The following is a 19,048-nucleotide window of genomic DNA, read 5'->3' as shown; positions in this document are numbered from 1 at the left end:
GGTAGTCATTTGACTATTTCATAGCTTTTGCTACCACCATGTTGATGATGTGTATGACCTTGAATTGAGGAAATGGGAGAAGGGAAAGAGGGGTTGAGGAGTTATGCGTTACATTAACTTAATGGTATTTTGGACTATTCAAATGTCTAAAACCTTCATTTTCCTAAAGTGCACAACAGGAGGCCATGGTTTTCAAATGTATGTCTCAATAACTGTTTATAAAGTTTCTCTTATTTAAATAGATCCAATAAGATAGATTTTTTTATATATAAATAATTTGGTGAAGCACTATTTACTTGCTGCTATTTGAAGTAATGATGCAGAAAACAGTTCAGAAATTAAAGAGCTCGGTCCATATTTAGAGAGATGCTCTTATCTGTGTAAATAAATTATACAAAAAATTGACTACGTAAACCACATAAATTATAGGAATTGTAAATTAATCAACTTTTGGTAAATACTTTGTAAATAGCCAACTTGCATACGTGGCAACCTATTAACTACCTAAAATATATGTTTGGTTGTGTTAAATAAGTCTTTTATTAATCTGTTAATAAGTTTACTTGACTATTTACAATAAATTAACCAAAAGTGGACTATATCTCAATCCACTATATCCGTGTGGCTATATAACTTAATAACCCTAAATTATATGCTTGTAAGTCGATAAAAATACAACATAGCCTGAGATAATTTTCATTTCCACTTACAAAATTTAGAATTTTGGTCTCATTTCTTGTAAGATCTAATATGTCCTTTATTTTCGGTTTTAGCAATAATATCATCATGATATACTATAAATTAACTAGTAACATTACCATATATCTATTTCTATACACAGACCTAAGCATGTCCACATGTGCATACAGAAATTAAAACACAATTTAATTAGAACCAGATTTCATAATGCAATGCCTATAATATCTTAGGCTTTATAACTTTAGCAATTGAAGCATCACAAAACGCACATACAAAACAGAATTTAGATTCTCAATATTTTTTTTAATCAGAAGAAACATCTCATTTGGAATCGAAACGGACTCTTTCGATATTTTGAGCCTTTTCCGCTTTGGACAAGTTTTATTTTTTCGAGCTTTTTCCTATAGGGAGAGCTGAGAACAAAATATACAAAATATATCAAGAAAATGAAAGCAGCGACAAGCGGAAAAAAATAATAAAATATTATTAAAAAATAAAGGTTTTTCCGATGCTCACCAGCGGGTTTCTCTTCTTGTGTGTTTGCGGCGAAAGGAATGGGTTTGTTTTCGTCGCGGAAAATCGCGACTTCGAATGAGACCTCTTTGGATGGAAGCAGAATGAACACCCAAGCGTCGCCTATTTTCAGCCGATTCTTTTCTGCGAATTCTTTCCAACCGCTCCAAAATCTGGAAATAAATGTCCCATTGACGTACCTGCAATCGTACTTGACCGCCCAAATCGTCGTCTCATTAAGAAGCTTTAGGGTTCCCTCTCCCGATTTACACTTGAGATGTTTTCTTGCGAAGCAACCTTGAATTCTCTGAAATAGGATGTGGTAACCAAAGGCAGAAACTTAAAAAAAATATCCTTACCCACAATTGATATTTATTTTTTACCTTTTTAGCCACAAACTATATGATCTTTTTATAGCTACCCTCTTGAAAATTTCAAATTATTTATATTTCAAAAAATTAGGTCACTAGCCAACTAAAACGTTTGAGATTGCTATATAACCAACGTTTCGTAAATTTTAGATAAATAACCATAAAAATGACGTGGCATTCCTGGTTTGCCCTTAATTGAAATAAAATAGTTGAGTATTTACGTCAATTTACACGTGTAAATACATGGACATGGCTATTTACCTAAAATTTATGAAATGTTGGCTATATAGCAATGTGAAACTGTAAATATGACTATATAACTAATTGACCCAATAAATTTTTATCCAATATGTACCAAGGTGTGACTACGGATGTAGGAGGGTTGCATAACGGCCCTGAATAGCGGGTGATTAGAAGTGAAGTCTCTAGTTTTCACAAGAGCTGCAATTCTTTCGTTTATGTTCAACGATTTTATTCTCTCTCGATGAACGGTTTGAGCTTTCATTGCACGCAAGCACACCCAAAACAAAAACAAAAAATCAATCGTGAATTGGTGAAATTTAAGTTTAAAAAAAAAAGCTATAACGAAACGGTAAGCTTTTATCCCGTGCCTTTCATATTGTTAGGCTCCTTACCACAGCTTGTTCTCGCTCCATTTCGAGGACTATAGGATGGCGATTGAGTTGTTTTCTTTCGAGTTTCGCCTTTTGTCGAATGCCCTTCGCGACTTCGAGGATCGTCACCATGGTTTGTTCTTGGTCTCTTTAGAGGACGAGAACACGGTTGTAAAGGAGTTTTTGAGTCGTCGAATATCTCGATTGGATCTTCTCTGACGGGCCTCCTCTGCGAGTCAAGTCTATGGTCGGAGTACTCGAACGGTGGATAATCGATCTCCATGTTAGAGGTGTCGAAAATGACAACACGGAATCGAGAGTCCCCTTTGTATCGAAAAGTCAACACATGGCCTTGGACAATGGAATAATGATCCACAAATTGGGACCAACCCTTCTTGAGCCAAACGTTGCCTTGGTGATAACACAACTCCATTTCCCATTTGGTTCCGCACGGAAGCTTAACATGCACCGTATCCGATAGACTCTCTCCGTATATCCTCACAAACTTCTCTGGTATGGACTGCGAATAATTATTAAAATAATAATAATTGAAATGGAAGGAATCTCTTCATGAAGATTATGATATACATAGAAACACGCACAAAAAATTCTATGTTTGTAAATGTAACTAATTAATAAGTTAATAGCTTACTAGCATTTTCTCTCGAATAGTGTCATCGTGAATGATCTTGATGAAGTGTGGATTCCTTGATGATAACATTGATCTTCCTTCATCTGACATTGTTACTGCTCAGGAAACCCAGGGCCAAAATTTTACCATAGAAAGATACACTTTTACCGAAATTTTCAACTACAAGTCCAATAATCAAGCTATAAATTATTTTTACAATGTCAATAGGTTTTTATATTATGATTAATTGATATTTTTATTTTTAGAATTGGCCCTGTAAGTTTGGTTTGCCTATGACATAATAAATATAAAAAAGAAGTGGTCACACAGACATTTTTTTTTTTTGGGAATTGATTTTCGGCCCGATTCACGATTCCAAACGATCCACTCACGTGTTGACACGTGGCAACAAACTGCCACGTGTCAACACGTGAGTGGATCGTTTGGAATCGTGAATCGGGCCGTATAGCATTGCTCTTTTTTTTTTAAGAAGAATCACACGGATGTGAAATAGCTTCATATCAAGATTTCTTTGTACCCTTCTCTTTTATCATTAAATATTAAATCAACCAATATATTCATGGCATTATTGGTGAGAGAATATGTTAGATGGCAAAGACACTGATGAAAAGATTTCCACGGTTCTTCTTATTATTTTCTCCTTTTTTGAATGAGACTCAACGTCAATTTTCCTTTTGGTGACCATAGATGCGGTGGGCACTTCGGGCGAGTAGTTATTTTTGCTTCGTGCTTTCTTCTTCCACGTTGAAGTAGAGGTCTTCTGACAAGGTGGGTTTAAGCTAATAACGAAGGCAACATATTGTGGGATCTGTAAAGTGGGTCTTCCTCAGTGGGCGGGGTAAGGGTCAATTTCGAAATCGAGGGCCTATGAGTGAGAGTCAGGTTGGGGTTCTCTCGTTGGAAACGATTGGAGACAAATGGGGCTTGAATCTGAGAGGCAGGTGCGAAGAAAACAAGGGTGGTGGAAAAAGGACGGCGATGATAAGCCTAGTCACGTTAGAGATGATGTAACATGCTCGATCGTCGAGAGAGAAGCGGAATTAGGTCATTTTTAGATTCAGAGGCAAGTTAATCGAATCCCCGGTCTCGTACCCAAAACATGACGTAGCGGATCATTTTTAATCAAGTTGGGGATATCGTGATGGGCTCATTGCCAAAGTCAATTGACCTTCTAATTGAAGGGGGATTGTAAATAATAAACTTTTGAATCTCTCGACTTGTAAATTCACGTCTAATATATGAACTTCTGTTTGTTACAATTATATTATTGAGAAAATTATGGTCATATAAGTTTATCGAATTAATTTAGAATATCTTAAGGTAATGAAAAATTTCGGAATAAATAAAAGATTTATCGAGTTTGTCTCGAATAATAAATTATTTTCCGAGTAAATATTTCGGAATTTAATTTAAAAAATAAATTCTTAAGGACGAGAATTATTTCCGATAAACTTTAAATATATTTGAATTTAATTAAATAATTATGTGAGCAATGATATAATTGTAACAATACTCAGGACTTATTTTAAATGAATTTTGAAGTTGGGGTCTGTTTGAGATTGAGATTGAAAGGAGGGATTTAATGAATAAATTCCAGAAAGTTTTTTACTTCATATAAATAGATTTCTCTTTCTTTTCCTCTCCCCACATGGATCGGCGAAGGTTGCGGGGTTGCCCTGTCGGGTCTAATGAATTTCTAGAGTTGTAATACTCGTGGCTTGGGAAACCACGAGGCATGTCAGAGATTACAGAGATGAGGTCCAATTCTCTTGTGGCAAGCATTGGATGGTTTCAATGACTAACTTATCGAAGGGCCATATCGACGCTATGGTGGTTGACCTGATACAACGGACATGGATTAGTGAAACCCGACGACAAGTGAAATGAAACACACATGGGAATTGATCAGACATCTCTCAAAGATGTCATCATTACCATGGTGTTGTCTAGAATATTTCGACAAAATTCTCGAGTTTTGGGACAAGGTGGGAGGATCAGAGGGTACTCGAAGAGGCATGACCAATATCCGAGAGTGTCTCGATGATTGTGGCCTTCGGGATCTTCCCTTCTCGGGAGAACGCCTTACCTGAGATAATGGCCACAACGAGACGACTCATATTCGCGAACATCTCAACTACATGACAGCTAATTTGGATTGGCTTGAGCTCATGCATTCAGCTACGGCTAGTCACCTCGACTATTGGGGATCCAATCATCAGGTAATCTAAGTCTTCCTTAACCCATCCTCGGTTCCGAGAGCCAACAAGGTAAGAGCCTTCCTGTTTGAAACTTGGTGGCTCAATGAAGATGAGTGTGCAAATATTGTCAAAGCTCGGTGGGATTTCTGGAATCATGACAGGTCCCCCCTTTTGTTAGCTCGTTGTCTTGAGGACTGTGTTTCTACCCTTCGCCGGTGGGATCGGGATAAGGTAAAAAAATTTCCACGACATATTAAGAAGACGTAAACCTTACTCAATTCTCTTTGCAGCGCGCTGATAGCTCTGATAGAAAAGTTCGCTGAATTCTGGATATATAAAATTTACTCGCAAAACTCCTCATCATCGAGGAACACTATCTCGTCGCTCTGGTCCTCCGCGGTATCAAATGCTCTCGTAGTTGCGTGTTTTGTGAAGCCTACGAATCGACAATCCATGCTTTCATTCATTTCCTCCATGTTCACTTTTATTCATTGTCCCATGTTCGCAAAGTATCCCTCACTGATCAGAGATCGTCTCTTTCAGCAGCAGGTCCCGTAGACACTATTAGACGTAATTTTCGAGTTATGGAGGTTTGTGTCTTCCTCGGACAGTGAAATTTGGTGTATTATATGGTTTTTGGTGTGGAAAGCTCGTAATCATGCCGTCCATGGCGGGGCTGCCCCCGATCTAATTTCCATCTCAGATTCAGCCTCGTTATGACTTGCAGAAACTCATAAAGCACGGACCTCAACGCCACAGACCATGTCACAACCCATTGATGTCTAGCAGAGATGGTCCCCTCCGATGCAGGGTTGTTTCAAGTTAAACAGTGATACAGCTATTCCACGTGACGGCAAGGGTACGCATGATTCAAAATTATCCGGGAGAGGTTGTTGGCGCATACTACAGCTCCTCCACGAAGATTTACAATCCTTTTTACTGCTGAGACTTTAGCACTGTATGATGCTTTCCAGCTTGCTAAAACACATGGCGTCTCAATCACACCCGTGGAGACGGACTATAGTAGATTGGTGGCGGCGATCAACTAGCGAAGTTGTCTCTATCTCCATTAATCCACGTGTTGAAGATATGTGCTTACTTTCCGAGCTTGGTGGTGGCACCTGTCATTACGGTCCACACGCTTGCTCACATGTCCACACGCATGCTCAGGTTTCCGTTTTGTTTCAAACGAATGCATGTTGGATTCTCGAATGTCCTTCTTGTATTACACATTACATATTACATACACATGAGAGCTAAGTACTACATACATGTGTGTGCAAGTTGTTGTCATCAGCTCTCCCTCCGTTGTTTTTGGTCTTCGCACTCTCAACACAAGTGGAGGTTGGACTAAAACGCGTGTCTCGTTATTCTCCCATACGCAAATTATTCTTCTATCTCCGATTTGTTGGGTTCTAAGTATTCATTTGTTGTTGTCTTTGATTTTTATGTTTTTCTTTTTGACGCCCTTGGTTGAAGGCTACAATTAAAAAAAAAAAAAAATTCTCGATCGAACACTTTTATTATTGTGGTAATTTAATACTTTTATTTCATATCATGGGATCGTGGGATTTGCACAAAAACCAAAAGCATCCTGGTTAGTGAATTCTTGCGCAGCTGTGCCTTTGTCCAACTCCACTTTGGATTCCTTCAGATACTATCAGCATTTTATTTTACCCATCATGTTTTATTGAATAATATTATTATTGTTCAATAAGGATAAAATATGTTTTAAAACATATTTTACATTTTTCAAATGTATCATTATACTTGTTATCAATAACGATTTGCTGATCGTTAGAACTAAGATTTGTAAAAAAATTAATTACTTATTCTTTTCTCTTTGTTATTGACGATGTACCAACTACTTATGTTAGACTTTCATGATACCCCAATCTTAATTAAGAGGGCTAGAAGTTCACATGCTTAGGAGAGGCATAGAGTGACACTAGGGTAGAGATCCCTAAAAAACAAAAGCGACTCCGTACCTAATCACAACAAAGCTATCGCTTCAACCAAAAAGCCATAGAGCGCACTGGGGTTTGAGAAAAAAAAATGGACTATGATTGCTCTCCAAAACATACACTTGCGACGGTGGCCATCGAAAAATCACTGCATCTTGTTGCTCCAACGAGACCACATTGTCATACAGTGTCTTGATGTACACACGTGGCACGCTATCAACGTTCAGTCCTTCGAGCTTTGCCCCTCGAAACGCCCTAACAGGCGTGGGCCTCAATAGCATCGAAGCCAATACGAAGTCCTAATTAGTGTTCAAATAATGATATACACATTATTCTTCTTTGCCTGTGCTCTAGCTTAATATGATTTATACGAAGAAAAAAAAAAAAAAAAAAAGGGATGTAAAATTGCATGTTACCTCAATAGGGCTCGTGTTGTAAAGAATTTCACGTTGAAATTGAGGCTTTATAATTATGCTTGTTGGAGGCTAGTCAGGTCCCAAACCGTACGTCACTTCGTTCACATCTCCATACTTTGACAAGTCAGGGACTGCCTATATAACTCACCATATATTTAATAGTTAATCATCTAGATTTGGTAACATGATATTTAGAAAATTACTACTCAACAGTAACTCATATATAACTCACACGCAGAGAGAAGCACATATATGCATTAATTCATAATAGTAGAACGTTATTTTCAGACTAACTTGAGTTGTATCAATCTGTTCCTCATGCATTCTCGCATTTCAAGAAGGAAAAAAACAAATAATACCATGGCATGGCATGGCATTAATGTGGCATATCAGTCCTAGATTAATATATAGATAAATCTAAAAGTAGGATAAAATCAGCATCCCTTACTTAACCAATATATGAAATCAATAACCTCATTGAAGATCAGAACTGAAGTTGATCATCAAGGTTGGAGACTCGGAGTTCGGAACTGCATGGAAAAGAAACACCATGTTTGATTTCACTATCCAACCACCCGGATCATCGAGCATACATGGAGAGGTTTTATTTTTTATTTGCATCCACTTCATGTACAAAACAAATGACACTGTCGATTGGCGATAATTCACCTTCTTCTTCACCTCCATAAAAAAATCCAAAACGCCCACAATCCGATTGGTGAAAGGCCATTCAAGTCTATCATATGCCTTGATCACATCGATTTTAATTCCTACTAGGCCTTACTTCCCTATGTGTTTCTTCATAACGTGAATGACTTCTCTCTCTTACTCTCGTCCGCAAAGGTTTAGTAGTATGATCGATTTCAGTTATAGAAAATTGTATGCAAAATCAGGAGCACACAAATTCAAAATAAGTTACAGCCCGTGTATTATACATAAAACAACAAAAGGGAAAGTGAAAACCTGGGGCGAAAATTCGAAGGTACACATTGGCTCAATCCGAATACACATTTGCACTTTATCCAAAGCCTTTAGTCATCGTCGTCAATTTCCGTCACCATTTATTATTTTTTTTTTCTTCTGTTTATCGAAGAGTGTGTTAAATTTTTTGAAAGCAAGGTTAAAGTTTTTGACATCTCCTTATTCTTTTTCTTCTTCTGGTTTATCAAAGAGTGGATTAAATTTTTTGAAAACAGGATTAAATTTTTTGACACTTCGTTGCTTCTTGTAGATGACTAGACTTACATTGTGTTGCCTGTTGGGATGAGGGAGTAAATATATTGAAGGTACGATTAAATTTTTTGAACCAATTTGGCATATATATTAAGCGCATTGGATTAAAATTTTGGACACTTAGATTAATCATTTTAAAAATAATTAAAAGTATATTAGTATTTTCACATTATAAGTGGTTAGAATACACTAACTTATGAAACCGTGACTATTTTGCTAAATACTTAATTTGAATGGACTACTTCGTAAAAAAAAATCATTTTTAGAATAAGAGTAATGTCAATACTGTCCAGAATTAAACAAACAAAATATATATATATATATATATATATATATATATATATATATAGCGTATTTGGCCATATTCATAGTTTCATATAGTTGTAATTGTAAGTCAATTAAAATAAATATTTAATTCTTTTATTTGGAATGTCTAGTCAATGATCTTATCTTACATATATTAATTATCTTACATATGTCTGGTCAATGAATCTTTTATATGTTTATGAATGCACTTAATTATTATATATTAGAAATTTATTAGCATAATTATTTGTATTTATAGCTGTGCAGATACACACTCTATCTCTTTGAATTCTCTCTCTCTCTCTCTATCTATCTATCTATCTATATATATCTATCTATCTATATATATCTATATATATATATATATATTATATATATATATATATTGGATGCATATTCTCTTGAACAACTCTCATTGATTCGTAACCCCATTGGTGTAGTCCAAGAAGGTATATTCAACCTCTTTAAAACATGTCTCTCTTTTTTTTTTCTTTTCTTTTTTTTTTTTGAATTTCAGAAAAAAAAAATATTGTAATGTTATGTAGGTGCGTTGCAAATTAACGATGGGAATCAAGATGATGCTATTAGTTCTTGCTTTAGGACTGTGTTCGTTCATTTGTGTAAAGTGTGAGAAACGTCACATCATGAAATCAACATTGGAAAAAGGGTTTGAAATCCAGAAAAAGCCCAAATTTTTTAATAAGCCACCGGCAAAAACCTTAGAGGTATTTATGTTTATGGTTTTTTTTTTTTGTAAATTTATTTTATTATGTACCACTTTGTACTAAAAATAATAGCCTATGTACAACTAGTATTTTGGAGATCTGTACGATTGCGTGGACTTTTTCGAACAACCGGCTTTTAGTAACCCCTTGCTGAAAAACCACACATATCACTACCAGGTTTGTTAAATGTTGATGATTCTGGTTTTAAAAGAGATTAATCATGCTTATGAAGTTATTGAATATAATACATTTGATCATGTGCTTTCAAAGGTATTTCCGACTGGTAATAATGAGATGCACAACTCAGCTGACATCATCGAGCTACCGGGTGGAGGATGTCCTACAGGAACGGTGCCGATTCGAAGGATAAGTAATGGAAGTAGTAATTCCAAACAAAAGTACCGCACTTTAGCAGATGGTGGAAAAACTTATGTATGTAGTAAATTTACAAGTCTTCAAATGTTATATTACAAATATATAAAAATCTGTATATTTATAAATTATTTTATATGGTAATAAAATATCAGAGAGCTGTGGTCAGAACAAACTCTCTAATTCATACGAAGTTTTATGGAGCTAAAACAACAATGTCCGCTTATGGTCCTAAAGTATCTCCCACTCAATACAGCTCAGCATTAATGGCTTTAGGAAATAGTCATGAAAGCGTCGAAGTTGGATGGACGGTGAGACTACTACTGTATGTACAACATCTTTTCAATTGGAATGATTTATCACGCTATTTTTTATTTAAATTTTTATACGTACCTAGCTACAAAGTATATATAATATACGAGCTTTTAGATACACAAAAAACATTTTAATGTTTTTAATTTAAATATTTAACTATTTATCTTTTCATGTTTTCCTATATTAAAAATTATGTCTTTAAATTTGTTCATTTGTTGGAACTTTTTAGAAAATTAAAGCGGTACAAGATCAATAATAAAAATTAGTATATACGTGTTAAAATGCTTGTTTTTCAATTATTGTGCATTATGTTCTCACCGCCAACAATTCTCTCTTGTTCTCCAGGTAAATCCTATGAGATATGATAATCAAACTCGTGTATATGTATACACTAAGGTAAGCCTTCCTCTGACTTGATTCATTTATTATATTAATATTACAGTTATATACGTTGATCTTTCTCCCATTGCAGACTACATCTTCAGCTTGTTATGATTCATTGTGCGGAAGTTTTGTTCAAACCAACCCTAATTATCCGCTTGGTGTAATTTTGAGACCTGTTTCTAGACGTGGTGGAAAGGGTTTTCATGATTACTATTATGTTTACAATGTAAGAAATTTCACTCATTATAATATTGAGTTATATTTTTGACGATTTTTAGTTATATAGAGTAAGTTGATTAATCGATTAGCAGTTACAATTATAAGAATTTTGCCATATATCTTTTCTTTTTGTTTGAAATAATAATATATTTCCAAGATTTTGCGAATATATATTTTGAAATATTCATTTTCCTTTTAAAAAATATAATTTACTTGATATATTCTACAACCGATATGAATATCTCGCAATTGCTTTGTTTTTATTATGACTACATGCATCTCTCATGTTACGTTTCTTTCAGGACAAAGCCACCGGAACATGGCGATTTGCATTGAGAAGGAATAACGAAGAAATTGGGTTTTGGCCACGAGAGGTATTCGATGGCTTCAATGACTTTGCTACTTATGTTGAATGGGGCGGTGAAGCTAAGACCACGGTGGGTGAAAGTGGCCCGGAGATGGGATCCGGTGGCTTTCCAAATGAGGAAATGGGGAAAAACGCTTTTAGCCTTATAACAACGGTTAACGAGGCTCGTCATTTTATGGATCAAGTTAGTACCATCACCATGAACGATGATGAGGGCCTCTATAAGGCCCACGACTATGGTAAAACTTTATTTTATAGCCACCTTGTTATGTTTGGTGGGCCTGGACCAAAAGTTTGACCTACCTTGATCTCTTTTTGTATTTTTAAACCATTTATTATATGGTAATGAATCAAAAGTAATAAACCTTAAGTTTCAGTTTGAAAGATTCTTGTGCTCACATTTTGCAAAATCCAATGATTAAAGTTTGATTTACACCGAGCTTTTATACATGTGTTTTCTAAATTCGCTTTAGCATTTATGTTTTTATCATCTACAAACAAAAAATGTTTATCATTCACCGTCACACCCATTCCTAGTCGCCTTCTATACCACATTCACCGTCACATTATTCAATACTATGTTTTTGCCAACAAGCTCGTCCTTGTGGACACGCACGACAAGCTCGCCCGTGTGAATAAGTAATTCAAGCTCGGCCTCTTAACGGACATGAATTATGTGATCGAGATCATGAAGGAGAATAAGTGCGATCGTCCAGTGAAATCTCGATGTTTTCATCAGCAAGTCTCATCTTAGTCCACGCACTGGGCTTCAAATACTTTAGGAACGACTCGCTCAGGCTCAGTGGCGCCGAGTGGAAGCTCTGCTTTGTCAACGTTTGATTTTGATTTGTGATTTTAAGAAATTGTCTTGACCAAAGCGTGCGCTAGTGATAAAAAAGGCATAATTGACTGAACATGGTACAAATTGAACATAAGAAAAATTGAGAGTTTTGAAAAGTGAAGGCAAAAAAATGACTAATGTGATAATATCCCTTGAAAAACGGAATGGTATGGCCAGAAGATTCTTACATTTTGAGTGGATGGCATGTTTTTGTTTTGCAGTGTCTTTATGTACAACAACAACCAACATCTTTAAAATAATTTGAATATGCCACACACACACACACCAAAAAAAAAAAAAGAGAAGCTTGAAAAATCTAGACCCATAGAATTAAACCCAAGAATGCAGGACTCGCTTGCCTTTGACATGAGAAAAATTCACGAATTCCGTGCATTGTCTTTGATCATCATTTCTTTCAGGCTCTTTGCTAACCACTTAGCAGTGTCCCGAGAGCTCCTCTAGTCTATTATTCTTAAGAAGCACAGCCGACAATTCTAATAGCCCCTAAAAGACTTGACCTCCATAACTTCTTTAGCCGGAGTTTCCTCTTCGGCTGGAAGAGGCGGAGGAGGATTGGCTTTCGTCGACTCCGATGCATCGAGTCTCGGAGGTGGAAAGGTAACTTCAAACTCGTTGGGAGTCGGGTGATCGGATGTGTTTGACTTCAAACTCGTTGCTTCCTATTTCATATCCCTTTCGTCTCTTAAGACATTTATCAGCTTGCCTACATCTATATCCTAAAGTTCACATACTTTCGCAAACATAAGTTTATTTGAATTTATTCAAAATTAAGATTAACATTAATGGCTTTATCGGAGTTCTATGATATATAAATAACAAAATTAATTACATAAAAGTTATAATATATAGAAGATGTTATTTTATTTATAATCATAAATACGTCTACAAAATTAATTTTATTTTTTTTATTTTTAACTTAAAAAAATTCACGAGGTAAGCCATGTTATTTTATTGAAACATGGAAGCACATTTTTTTAAAGTAATTAGTAGAAAGGAACTCATTGTCATTTCCAGAAAATCAAGTAAGTTATATATTCACTAATATTACACTCTATTAAAAATTGTGGTGATTTTTTTTTTATAATCACTACAAATAGCGTTATTTATTTTGATTTAATTATTTTAGTGGTTTCATTTCAACTTTTATTTTATAAATTCCATTATACTACTTGATTCTTAGTCCACACCCTTTCGTTCATTTACTTTTAATTGTTTTCGTTAATTTATATAATCTAAACTTAGATTCTAGGTTTATAATACTTATCATCACCAATATATAATGAATAATTAACGGAAAAATGACATTTTTGGCGCATCAACTATGTCGCTTCTAACAAGTTGCACCCTGAGCAAAAAAATATGCATCATCGCCCCACCGCGATAGTCACATTTTCAACTTTAGTCCTTATGTTAGGAAATCCGTCATAAAAGCTGTTAAATGAGCCACATGATTCACACATGATCACAAAATGAGGGAAATTAAATTAATATCATCTCTCAATTATTACTTTTTTATAATTTCCATGTGTTTTCTTGGTTTTAAAATGTTAAAAAATATCAAAACAAAATTGAAATAAGCTCTCTCTCTCTCTCTCTCTCTAAAAATCAAGGATTTAAATACCGTTACCGTTCCGAGGTTCAGAATTTACTGGTAACCGCTGGTGTCGTAAAGGAATACCGGGAAAAGCAGGAAAAAAAAGGAAACCGGTACCGTTGAACTTACGTTACCGTTGAGGAATATCGTCAAATACCGTATTTACCGAGAGGAATCCAGAAAAAAATATACAAAAAACATACAAAGTACGTAGGATAAAATTCATAAAATTAAAAATAGTGTATGATGTTTCAATACACTACCAAATTACAAACACAACAAAAACTAAGTTCAATAGTACAAATTATAATGATAAAGTTCAACACAATCTACTAAATACCATAGTTCAAATTCAACATAAAAGAAATAAAAAGACTACTCTGGATAGCGACCGTATGCAACGGTCATACAGTAATCATATCAACTCATGCAATGAGCATGTGCACGAAAGTATATGTCCAAGTGATAGTCATACTCATATTGAGTTGCAGCAATAGACATGGAGTGGAGGGGATAACCTGGAAACGGTCGCACCATGCCGAGAGCTAGAGTTGGTGGTGGATAGTACTCCTGGTTGTAACTAGAAGACCCTTCATCTTACAATGACTCCGTGCCTTGAAGACCAATTGATAACGATCCGAAGTTGTAGGACAAGTCGTCAACATCATTGCTAGACATAATTGACATGACATCATTCATACCTCCGCGCCCGTATCATGAATCACCTTTACTAAATTAAATTAGGCATAACAGTCATGAATCATATTCACAAACTCTAACGTATTCCCGGATCTAAAGTTCTAAACTAACATATTCCCTTATCTAAATGAAAATTGAAAATAATTCATAAGAAATTCGGAATAAAACAATAATGGTTTTAAATATATGATTTTAACCACAATCATCACAAACTAACAATTAATTCAAAGATTAATTCGGATTAATAGAAAAAAAAAATTAGAAAACATGAACACAAAGTCTAACATATTCCCGGATGTAAAATAAAATTGTAAACAAATCATAAGAAATTCGAAATAAACCAATAACCAAGTTCAACATAACCATAATCATCACAAACTAACTATAAAATAACAAAAGAATTCGGATGAATAAAAACAAATAGAAAACATGAATACAAACTCAAAATCAACACTAGATTCTTATTCATAACTACCAATTTATACTTAATTTTAAAGAATTATCAAGAAATTAAAAAGAAAAAACTCAAAATCATCAAAATACAAATTCACGTCGGGAAGCTCACCAATACCAGTGCATTCCGACGTTATCTGGAGAAGTTTGGCCTTCGGAGCATCGGTAAGTTGACGGGAAGCTCGGAATGTGGCAGAATTCCAAAAGATTTGCACTGGGTCACGGCGGTTTCCTCGGAATCACCGGAAACCTCCGGTTTTGGTCATTCCAGTGTCGGACTCTTCAAAAAACGGGAACCGGACTGGTTCCTGTCCGGTTTCCCGGAATTTAAATCTTTGGCAAAAATGCAATCGAAGAAGACGATGATAGCAGTAGGACTTGAAGGTTCAGCGAACAAGAACGGCGTCGAAATCGCAAAGCTAGTGTGCACAATCCTCTCTAACCATCGCCGGACCTACATGTCTCCATGTCCGAAGCCTCAATTTCACCTGTCGACATCGACTGCGTCTGCTTCACGCACGGCCTCGGCATAGGCGCTCCGCTCCAAATCCCCGCCGTGGTCGTCAAAGTCCTCTCGTAGCCATCAATCACTGCGTTGCACACATCGAGGTGGGACATGCCGTCACTAGCGTCGGAGATCCGATGGTGCTGTTCAATCTTGGTGGAATCATAAAGTAAAAAAATGATGGTTCAGCTCCGGCGAGGATCGGGCTGACAAACCCAAACTCTTTGTCGCTCCTACCAACAACAACCATACCCTCAAACCACTCCTTCCACGTCAGCAGCTCCGGCGACTTTGGCTTCATCTTCGAACTCTCTTTCTTTGGCGGCTTCGAACGTGCTCCTCCCTCCGCTCCGGCGAGCCCAATCCCTCCCTTTCTTCCTGACTCTTCAAAGTCTCTCCAAAGAAAGAGAGCTATTTTTTTTTTCTTTTATTAAATTAAATTTTATTTTAAATTAATTATTAAATTACAATTTTGTCTTCATTTAAAAGTCACATGATAAGCACATGACCCAATTTATGACTTTTTTTACGGATTTCCTAACAGAATGAATAATGATGAAAATGTGACTATCACGATAGGGCGATGCTGCAGTTTTTTGTTTCAATGTGTAACTTGTTAGAGGCAACATAGTTGAGGGGCCAAAAAATGTCATTGTAGATGGAGTATGAGAGATGGCAAGAAGGTTTGCGCTTTCAACGACGATGGTTACCGCGGGAACCATCTTTCTCTCAAATCACAAATGACACTGTTGATCGGCGCTTATTCACCATCTTCTTCGCCTCCATAAAAAAATGACAAAACGCCCACAATCCGATTGGTGAAAGGCCATTCAGGTCTATCATATGCCTTGATCACATAGATTATAATTCCTACTAGGCCTTACTTCCCTATGTGTTTCTTCATAACGTGAATGACTTCTCTCTCTTATTCTCACCCGCAAAGGTTTAGTAGTATGGACTAATAAATAAGTGGGGTTTTTTTTTTTTTTTTGTAGTTGAAGCAATAGAAACAAACTGTCATGAGAAGAGTTCTATATAAACATGTAGTTAATGACATAAAACATATGTATTTTCCAATGAAATTGATTTGTTTATTGTAACTAATTAGAGACATTTGTTACCAAAAGAAGTCCTACTTTTCGCTTCCAAGACTAAAAATCACTCCCTAGCCTTTTAAGTATGTCCAATTGAGTTGAATTGTTTGCAATGAGCAGAGCTAATCAAGATAGTTGCAACTTTTCCATTTTTTGGAACATAAACAGAATGTAGGTCGTGAAATGAACGTAATACAATTATGAAACTCCACCAAAAGAACTATAACGTTGAAATATGAGATAGAACTAAAATTGAATGCATATATATTGGCTTGAAAAAGCTAAAAATGAAGCAACTGACAAAAATCAATAAAATTTCACCAAGAGAGAATCATCGTAGAAAAGAGGCAAAAGACACCAAAAAAAAAAGAGTGGCAAAAGTTCACATTTGTGCAGTGAATAGGAAAGTCATGTCTCTGACTCCAGGGATCGAATATTTTTTGCTCAAAGCCACCTCTTCAGTCCGGCACTCCAGACTGAAGAGGTGGCTTTGGGCAAAAGTTGAAGGACAAAAATGTTACAACAATTAGACTCAAGAATTGATCAGTATATAATCAGCACAATGGTGTGTATAAAACAACAACGTTCAACAAAGTTCAACAAAATGAAACGTCACCGTATGTTAAGAAATAAAACAATTGATAGATTAATTATTTATAATTAATTTTATTTATTTTTATTTTTAATTTTTTAAATTTAGAATTACATAAAGCGATAAAAGTACAAATATATATACATACTAAACACGCCTTCTGCATATGGGACAAGAACGCTGGCTCCTTATCTTGACCCACTTGTTGATGCAGTCAAAATGGAAGATGTGGTTGCATTGGGGGAAGCTACGAAGCTCTTCCCCCTCGACGAACTCGGTCATGCATATGGGACATTCTTCTGTATTCGCCGCCTCTTCATTCGCACGAAAGTGCACGATGGGGAAGGTAGATGCTAATTTACCTCCATCGTCACCGTGCTCTCTCCACCACAACCATGTCATAACTAGTATACAAAAGATAATTGCCACCACGACCAATGCCACTGTATCTTTATCCATGGCGCTACTATCTGTATACTCCCCCGCATTCTTGTCACTGGATGCGATGCCGAGAAACGACATCAGCACCCAGAAACAGAACCATGTGCGAACCTGTAAAAAACAAGTAATTATCAAGTAGGAATTTATATAAATTCAATTATTTAATATCTAAAAATAAACATGTGATAATTATTTAATTTTAAAAAATAAATAATAACTTAAAAAAACAAAAAAAAAACTTTAAGTTTGTAAATTACCTTTAAATTTACAAATGAAACTTAAAATTACTAATATTTATTTTAAAAATAAAATAAATATTAATTTACAAATGAAAAAAAAAACTTTAAATTTTCAAATAGATAAATATTAATTCACAAATAAAAATATTTAAATTAAAATAAAAAACTATTAGTTTAAAAAAATAAATTACCTTCAGGGACGAACTGAAGCGCCGGGTGGCGGCAATGAGGCTGAGGTTGGAGGCCGAGAGGTTGGAGGCTGAGAGGTTGGTGTCGTCCTCGATGACGGTGTTCTCGTGCAGAGACAGGGGGCTGCCCTCGTCCGAGTAGCAGGAACATCCGGTTTTCCTGTCGTGCCTGTCCGCAAAGAGCTCCTCCACGAGCTGGCGGTCGGTCTGGTTCTTGACGAGCGTCACATTCAGTCCGGCCTCATCCTCGTCTTCATCCTGGTCGACAGCGCCAATATTGTACTGCTTCTTCTTGTCATTGTTGTCTTCGACGATGACCCACAGCTGCTCCACATAGCCCTGAAGTTTGTCGTGCCACTGGAAATGAGGCGTGATTGCGAGCTCAACCTTCGCAAACTGGTGAATGAACTTGTACACCCTTCTGCCCATCTTCACGCCACCAACCACCTCTCCCAACTCCTTCTTTGACAACATATCGTTGAATATTCCCTCCAACTGCTCAAGCTTGTTCTCCATTTCGCACAAATTTAATCTTCACCTGATCACTTTCAAGACCATGAATAAAAGGAAACAAAAGTAACTTCATTAAATGGGCTCTCAAACAATTCACAGCCGCAACGACTCATAACCATTAAACGTCTTCTCAAGTATATACATTTGTCTTTTCAAATAAGGTCAAACTTTTCAAAGTCATTTGAAATGAACTCATCCAATCACCACTTCACATTCACGATCATAATATCAACAGTAACTAACTAGTTTTCATTGGAATAAAAAGCTATTTGAATATTCATTCTCGGAACCAGATCAAAGTACAACCATTAAGAAGAAAGTAGCAATGAATCAAATAAGAAAAGTATTAGATAATCAGCAAGAGGAAAGTTGTAAATACCTAATGAATCGAAAGCAGTTTCTGGATGGCTGACCTGGGTACCTGAGAGAGATCGAGAAGAGGGAAGCGATCGCGGAGCAGGCTTTTGTATATCGTGAGACTGATCAAAAACCCATCCAAAGTATCTATATATATAGATTC

The 19,048-nt window shown here is 35.9% G+C and overlaps 2 protein-coding genes across 2 annotated transcripts; one reads left to right on the top strand and one right to left on the bottom strand.

Annotated features, from left to right (window-relative positions):
- Positions 1-1,080: 1,080 nt before the first annotated feature.
- LOC149381544 (B3 domain-containing transcription factor VRN1-like) lies at positions 1,081-2,939 on the bottom strand. Its single transcript, XM_089601380.1, has 5 exons — positions 2,850-2,939; positions 2,327-2,717; positions 1,939-2,081; positions 1,216-1,519; positions 1,081-1,112 (listed from the first exon to the last, which is right to left on the bottom strand). The coding sequence occupies exons 1-5, from the start codon at positions 2,937-2,939 to the stop codon at positions 1,081-1,083; spliced, it is 960 nt and encodes a 319-aa protein (XP_089457506.1).
- Positions 2,940-9,529: 6,590 nt separating this feature from the next.
- On the top strand, positions 9,530-12,188 carry LOC149381543 (protein neprosin-like). Its single transcript, XM_089601379.1, has 8 exons — positions 9,530-9,691; positions 9,779-9,868; positions 9,962-10,123; positions 10,219-10,374; positions 10,724-10,774; positions 10,851-10,988; positions 11,284-11,587; positions 12,088-12,188. The coding sequence occupies exons 1-8, from the start codon at positions 9,530-9,532 to the stop codon at positions 12,186-12,188; spliced, it is 1,164 nt and encodes a 387-aa protein (XP_089457505.1).
- The last annotated feature ends 6,860 nt before the right edge of the window (positions 12,189-19,048 follow it).

The sequence above is a fragment of the Urtica dioica genome, chromosome 11 (genome assembly GCF_054948205.1).
Source record: "Urtica dioica subsp. dioica isolate 48M chromosome 11, U.dioica_male_clone48M_v1_H2, whole genome shotgun sequence".
Lineage (NCBI taxonomy): Eukaryota > Viridiplantae > Streptophyta > Magnoliopsida > Rosales > Urticaceae > Urtica > Urtica dioica.
This window is presented reverse-complemented; position numbering and strand designations above follow the sequence as displayed.

What these genes read in the sequence shown, in the direction of transcription:
- LOC149381544 (XM_089601380.1), bottom strand. Translation starts at nt 2,939, where the DNA reads ATGTCAGATGAAGGAAGATCAATGTTATCATCAAGGAATCCACACTTC. An exon ending in CTATTCGAGAGAAAATGCTA is followed by an intron (nt 2,718 to 2,849) that starts GTAAGCTATTAA and finishes AATTATTCGCAG; the next exon opens with TCCATACCAGAGAAGTTTGT. An exon ending in GAGACCAAGAACAAACCATG is followed by an intron (nt 2,082 to 2,326) that starts GTGACGATCCTC and finishes GTGCAATGAAAG; the next exon opens with CTCAAACCGTTCATCGAGAG.
- LOC149381543 (XM_089601379.1), top strand. Translation starts at nt 9,530, where the DNA reads ATGGGAATCAAGATGATGCTATTAGTTCTTGCTTTAGGACTGTGTTCG. An exon ending in CAGATGGTGGAAAAACTTAT is followed by an intron (nt 10,124 to 10,218) that starts GTATGTAGTAAA and finishes ATAAAATATCAG; the next exon opens with AGAGCTGTGGTCAGAACAAA. An exon ending in CTATAAGGCCCACGACTATG is followed by an intron (nt 11,588 to 12,087) that starts GTAAAACTTTAT and finishes TGTTTTCATCAG; the next exon opens with CAAGTCTCATCTTAGTCCAC.